This window comes from Triticum aestivum, chromosome 2B (assembly GCF_018294505.1).
Source record: "Triticum aestivum cultivar Chinese Spring chromosome 2B, IWGSC CS RefSeq v2.1, whole genome shotgun sequence".
NCBI classification, from domain to species: Eukaryota; Viridiplantae; Streptophyta; class Magnoliopsida; order Poales; family Poaceae; genus Triticum; species Triticum aestivum.
Genome location: NC_057798.1, coordinates 752,365,268 through 752,372,680, shown reverse-complemented (window position 1 = coordinate 752,372,680; position 7,413 = coordinate 752,365,268). Strand labels below are relative to the sequence as shown.

Below are 7,413 nucleotides of genomic sequence, written 5' to 3'. Positions count from 1 at the left end.
AAAAGTACAACCCTTCAGGATTGTTAATCAATCAAATCAATGTTAGTCATGTCTACTTTAGAAACGAGAGAAATCATGCAATCTGTATTTAGCCTCATGAGGGAATGTTGATTACGACGCCATGTGGGCATAGAGTGCCAGATTGAATCGACTCTCTTCAAGGGTGCCGGTGAGCTAAAGAAAGGCTGCATTGCGTGTTTTGAACCACATTAGTTCCTCTTCATTGCCGAAGAAATGGATGTATCTATTTCTGGACAATTATTTTCAGAAAGAGGAAGTATATGGGCGTGAATAAAAAAGACCGTTCTAGGGACTGCGATTGAATTTTACTCATAATTTGAAGCTGTGCTTGCTTCAACCGTCCTTATTATTACACACTCACCACTGGTGACCACTACTGTATCACCATGTGTGTTGAAAAGCGAGTAGTACGTGACAAGTGTCACGAGCGCTCCCAACTGTGCCACGCCTACACGCCGTAGCACAACCGGGCTAGAGGAACGGACGGTCGAGATCGCCGTGCCGCCACTATAAACCTCACGACCGAGTCACCAACAAAGCGAAGACCGGCTCGATGAGCGCGATGAGCGGCGCCATGGAGTGGCACGCGTGGCTGTCGTCGGCGCGGCTGGACCCGGCGCTGGTGCACGAGTACGCGCTGGTGCTGGCGCGCAACGAGCTGGATGCCGCCGACGCCGCCTACTTCGACCACGACTTCCTCCGCAGCATGGGCATCGACGTCGCCAAGCACCGCCTCGAGATCCTCAAGCTCGCGCGCCCTGGCCCCGGCCCCGGAGAGCGGGGCCGCCGCCGTACGTCCTCCTCCGCGGCGCCGCTCTCGGGCCTTGTGGCCGCCGTCGGCCGCGTCGCCAGGTACGTGCGCGCGCTCGTCCGCCTCCGCGGGGAGGAGTCGTCGTCGTCCACGGCACTCGTGCTGGTCCCGAGCCAGCAGCAGCAGCCTGACAGCCACGTCGACGTGGGCCGCTCGAGCTTCGGGCACTGCAAGGCGCCGAAGCGGACCAGGTCCATGCCCAAGGCGCCAGGTACGACGTGCGCGCGCTCGTCCGCCGCGAGGGCCACGCGCCCGGCCGGCGGGTGCAGGGGCGCCGCGACGGTGCACGCCATGAGGGACGCCGAGAGCGGCGGCGAGACGGTCCAGTGGGAATGCCTGTTCCAGGACCTCAACCCCAACTGATCCATGCCGGGAATGACCAAGCGATTGTTCATGCATGGTGTACGTAGTACGTACCAGCCATTGTTTGTGGCTGCTGCCTTGTACGTGCGCTCGCCGCCAGGACGTTGCCGTAAGCGTCCTCTGAATAAATGCGGTGGCAGATCTGTGTAAGCATGCACTGTAATGTTAGCATGGCGACCTCTGCTTGCGCGCTCTGTGATTCTCATCATCTTATGGCAACCCTCAGTTCTTCCTTCCGTGGCTTGTGGCGACATTTCCTTGCACTCTGTTTCAAACCTGATGTTCTTTTTTCACTGTTTTAGTCAGCATTCTTGGTAGTGTTCTCTGTCCGAAATCGTGGAACCACAAGTTGGGAGTAGCTCACTGGCTCTGTTGTAGTAGTGGTTCATAGCCGTAGTTGGCTCGATCGTATGGTTGCATCGGTCAGGACGAATGCTCTACCTTTCTGCTCAAAAGGCAACGGGTCGGGATTTTGCTGGCACCATGTATATTGCAATTTTACATCAGTTGGAAATTTTCAATTCCATGGCCTTGGAACTTTGCAAGTGTTTCAGTTCAGTGTTCTGCCTGGGTTGGGGGAGGAGCACTCTGCAACCTAATCTGGTAATTTGCTCAGTATAAACCACCACTGTTGTACTTGTACGAGATAACTGCGGAGGGAACTTTTGTAAAGACAATCCAACCTAGCAACCGTACGCCAATTCATATCCATTAAGATAGACAATACCAGCACTATGGCAGTGTAACTTCTTTTTGTCCCAGATGGCACATATGTGTCGGATAGCAGGTCGGAGGGACGAGTTAGAGCATCTCTAGCAGACACCTTAAACCGCGAAATTGAAAATGCGATTTTCAGTTTGCGGAAAACATATTTTAAGGTTCAATTTAAGCTGCGTCCGAACAGAGTTCTTAAACTCGGACCGTAAAACCGAATATTCGCGTATATTCTTCCTCACGTCTTATTCTTCCTCTCGCCCGTGTTCATAATCAGCTTCCGTCATCCGCCGTAGTCGCCGAATCGATCGAATCCAGCTCTTCCGTTGCTGGATGGATCCGGGAGCTAGCTAGCTCGACCGTGGCGGGATGGATCCGGGAGCTAGCTAGCTAGCTCGTTCGTGGCCGGGTGGATCCAGGCTTGCTAGCTCTCGTCCTTGGCCGGATCGATCACTTGGTCGGCGTAGCTGCTCGAGTCTCCAGCCGCTACTCCTGCGATCTACTCCGCAGGCCGACGCCGCAACGGCTGTAAACGGTGAGATTCCGGCGAGTTCCGTGGCGAAAGGTCACCGGAGCCCGTGTGCGCACGGCGGAATTTCCTTGACGCGTAGCGTTAACCGGTTTCCAGTCCCTCTTATATTTTGCCTCCAAATCTGTAAATAAAAGGGTCATGGGATGAATTCACAGGGGCCTGCAAATTTTTTACGGGTTTGACCACTTTTACGGGCTCTATTCGAGACGTTTTTTGACACCGCGGAACTAAAACGCGGATTTTTACGGGTTTGACCACTTTTAAGGGGTCTGCTAGAGATGCTCTAAGAGCCACTCTAGCAGACCCCGCATCTCGCCGGCCCGCACAACGCGTTTGCAGTTCGCGGAAAAACGGCTTTGCAGGCCGGCGCGGACGACCGCAGAGGCAGACCCCCCAAACAGACCTGTATAAAAGGATATTCGCGGAATATACCTTTTTAAGGGTCGGCTTTGCAGGGTCTACTCTTACACCGCTGCATCCCGCATCCCGCCGGTCCGCAAAATATCAATATCTCACAATAATTATCAATACCAACACAATACAACAATCATCCACATTACAAATAATTATTCAAATCACCGAATACAAATACAAATAATGCAATATAAAATCTGTCCCGAATACAAATATAAATGAATGGAAAAATTAGTTTGTTACTGTCCAGCCCTTTGCCAATGGTGCTCAATGAGATCCTCCTGAAGCTGAAAGTGGCTGTTTGCATTTTCAATCTCCTTGTATGTTTGAAGAAAAGCTCTAATGCGGTTAGGATCTCTAACTGGTTTGACACGGCTACCCACATTGTCGTAGAAGAACTCCGAGTTCACGCCTCTCTCATATTTGAGAATATATTGTGAAGGATAACACAACATGTCATGATGTTCTTCAAGGTCCGCTTGTCCCAAAAACGAGAAGGACCACGAACTATGGCAAACCTAGATTGCAAAACCCCGAATGCTCTTTCAATGTCTTTTCAGGCTGCCTCTTGCATCCTTGCGAATTCACATTGTTTTTTAGTTTTGGGTTCTTTGATGCTCTTGAAAAATGTGCACCAAGGAGGGTATATACCATCTGCAAGATAGTACCGTTTATGTATTCATGCCCATTGGTAGTGTAGTTGCAAGCAGGAGCATCACCACTAGCAAGCCTAGCAAACAAATGAGACCGTTGCAACACATTGATACCATTGAGAGTTCTCGGCATACCAAAAAAGCAATGCCAAATCCATAAATCCTCGGATGCTACGGCCTCTAGCACAATTGTTGCATCACGAGACTCCACAATACATTCCCTGCCATGCTTTCAGGCAATTTTTTCGAGTCCAATGCATACAATTAATGCTACATAGCATGCTGATAATCCCCAAGCGCAGGGAATCATTGTAGTAATTTCCAAAGGTGGAAGTGATAAGCATGGAGTGTCGAACCCACAAGGAGCTAAAGGTAAGATCAATATTCTCTCGAGTCCTATCTGCCACTGATATGACTCTAGTACACCGAACGTTTGCTTCCAACTAGAAACGAGAAATAAAACTATGTTGTGGGTATGAAGAGGATAACTTTGCATGATATCAGAGAGCTAAAATATAAAAGTAGGTGCTTTTATCATAAAGTTAGAATATATTACTAAATATTATAAATAACGAGTGTGGAATAATGATGGATTGGTGTGCGGAATTATCCTAGGCAATTGTTAACAAGACCGGTAATTACTATTGCAATTTCATATGAGGGAGAGGCATAAGCTAATATACTTTATCTTCTTGGATCATATGCACTTATGATTGGAACTCTAGCAAGCATCCGCAACTACTAAAGATCATTAAGGTAAAATAAAACCATAGCATTAAAGCATCAAGTCCCCTTTATCCCATATGCAACAACCCCCTTACTCGGGTTTATGCTTCTGTCACTCAAGCAACCCACTATAAGCGAATCATGAACGTCTTGCAACACCCTATAGCAGGAATCCCTCACGCTTGCGTGACACGGAGGGCACAATAGGAAAGCACGAAAATAAAACATACAACTCATACCAATCTAGATCATCAATCAACCCAAAGACAAAGGATATCTACTCAAAACATCATAGGATGGCAACACATCATTGGATCATAATATGTGGCATAAAGCACCATGTCCAAGTAGGGATTACAGTGGGGTGCGGGAGAGTGGACCACGTAAAAGAGATGAGGATGGTGATGATGACGGTGATGTTGATGAAGACGATCACTACGTCGATGATTCCCCTCCCGATGGCACTCCGACGCTACCGAGAGAGAGGAGGAGAGGTTCTCCCCCTTGTGCTTCCTCCTCCATGGCCTCCCCCTGGATGGGGAGAGGTTCTCCCTCTGGTCCTTGGCCTCCATGTTGATGATGGCCCCTCCGAGATCCTTCCCTATGGCCTCTGGTGATGATGACCCCCTGCCCCCCTCTGGCAGGGTGCCAGAGAGGGCCTAGATTGGTTTCTCGTGGCTACAGAGGCTTGCGGCGGCGGAACTTCCGATCTCTCTTCTATTTTGGGGTTTTCTCGATTTATAGGAGGGGTTGGCATTGGTTTCACGTTAGGGGTCCCCATAGGGAGTCCACGAGGCAGGGGGCGCACCCTCCACCTTCGTGGTGGCCCCGGGGCTCCCCTCCGGTAGATTTTTGTTCCAATATTTTTTATATTTTCCAAAAATACTTTCCGTTGATTTTTAGCACATCCCGAGAACTTTTATTTCTGCACAAAAACAACACCACGGTAGTTCTGCTGAAAACAACATTAGTCCGGGTTAGTTCTAATAAAATACCAAAATCATGTAAAAATATTATAAACATGGCATGAATACTTCATAAATTATAGATACGTTGGAGACATATCTGTTGGGGATCGTTGCAGAAATTAAAAAATTTCTACGTATCACCAAGATCAATCTATGGAGCAACTAGCAACGAGAAAGAGGGGAGTGCATCTTCATACCCTTGAAGATCGCGAGACGGAAGCGTTGCAAGAACGCGAATGAAGGATTCGTACTCGAAGCGATTCAGATCGCGGGGGATTCTGATCTTAGCGCCGAACAACGGCACCTCCGTGTTCAACACACGTGCATCCCGGTGACGTCTCCCGCGCCTTGATCCAGCAAGGAGGAGGGAGAGGTTGAGGAAGATGGCTCCAACGGCAGCACGACGACGTGGTGGTGATGGAGTGGCAGTTCTCCGGCAGGGCTTCGCCAAGCTCGCGCGGAGGAGGAGAGGTGTTGGGGAGGGGAGGGGCTACGCCTTGGATGTGGTGCTGCATCCCTCCCCTCACCCCTCTATTTATAGGGAGAAGGGGAAGGGGGCCGACCCCTCTAGATGAGATCTAGAGGGGGGACGGCAGCCAAGGGGGAGGGGGCTTGCCCCCCAAGCAAGGGCACTACAAAAAAATACACTTCCGTGATGATACGTGTTTGTCACAGTAGGTCACATTTTTTGTCATGCCTGTACATCCATGACAAATTTATGATAGAATCAAGATAGTCATACCTATGCTGTCGTAGAAGTGTTCCATGACATTACCAAAATTATCATACGAAAGTGTCCACTTCCATGACGATAAATCGCGCATCACAGAAGTGCTTTCGTCAAGGGTGACCAACACGTGGCATCCACCGTAACGGAACGCCGTTAAGCTATCGGGTCGGATTTTGGATCCGATAACCCGTTAACAGCCTCGACCAATGGGAAATTTCCACGTGTAAAATTCTGATTGGCCGAAGGGAACACGTGTCAGCTCGTCAGTGGGCCAGATGTCGCCCGTCCATTGGAGGAGACATGCCTATGGTACGTCGACACGTGGCTGGGCCCAACAGAGGCCCATATAGGTTAAAAAGGCCGGCCCAGTCAAAGGCCCGTAGAACTTAATCAGGTACTAGTGGGCCAGCCCAATAACAGCCTGCTTAATAAAGGCCCATTTACGGCCCGAAACCAGATTTGGCCCGTTAATTGTTCGCCCAATATTTGGGCCCATTTACGGCCCGAAGCCAGATCTGGCCCGTTAATTGTTCGCCCAATATTTGGGCCCATTTGCGGCCCGAAGCCAGATCTGGCCCATTAATTGTTCGCCGAATATTCGGGCCCAACTACAGCCCAGTGACTTTCGGCCTGTTAGAGGCATGATGTAGACATGGGTCCATTTCAGCCCGGTGTGACTTTCGGCCTGGGAATGGCCCGTGCTGCCCATGGGCCATATATGGTCCGACGGGACATCGGGCCCACTAACGGCCCGTGCTAAAGATGGCAACAGTTAAGCCCAATGTGACTTTGTGCATGTTAAAGGCCTGTCGTGTAATTCGGCCCGTTGATGCCTGTACTAAGCTTTCGACCTCTTAAAGGCCCATGATATCAGTGGGCCAACTAAGGGCCGAGATATGTTTCGGCCTGGTAACGGCCTGTGAGCTAACTGGGCCCATAACGGCCCGGTCTACATTTCGGCCTGCTGAAGGCCCGTCGACGACTAGTGAAAATTGAGGCCCAGCATGCATTTTGGCCTGCTAAAGGCCCGTGGTTTCATCTCAGCCGTAACAGGCCAGTACAATATTTAGCCTATTAATGGCCCAACGCTATCTGGGCCAAAATAAGCGCTGGGTCGACAAAAGGCCCAACTAAAATATAGGCCAGTGTAAGTTTGGGCCAGGCGCAATGTGTGAAGGCCCCAATCATTCGGGCCCAAGAAAGACGCAGGCCGGCCCTATTGTGGCCCGCTAAAAACCTGGCCCGTTAGAGTCGAATGTTTCGGCCCGGTCGACTACATCTGATTTTTTTCAGATAGCGAATGATGGCAGTAACTAGTATGAATTAAGAACAAACCTACTCTATACAATAAAGAAATTACGACATAGTAACTAAGAATAAACCTACACTATACAACAAAAGGATTTAAGGTATATTACATCCACTGGGCATCGAAGTTCGCCACCAGTGATCATAAAGCGCAACGAAGAAGCAGATTACAA

General features: G+C 49.8%; 1 protein-coding gene across 1 annotated transcript; it reads left to right on the top strand.

Annotated features, from left to right (window-relative positions):
• Positions 1-538: 538 nt before the first annotated feature.
• On the top strand, positions 539-1,488 carry LOC123042457 (uncharacterized). Its single transcript, XM_044464905.1, has one exon. The coding sequence runs from the start codon at positions 575-577 to the stop codon at positions 1,193-1,195; it is 621 nt and encodes a 206-aa protein (XP_044320840.1). The 5' UTR covers positions 539-574; the 3' UTR covers positions 1,196-1,488.
• The last annotated feature ends 5,925 nt before the right edge of the window (positions 1,489-7,413 follow it).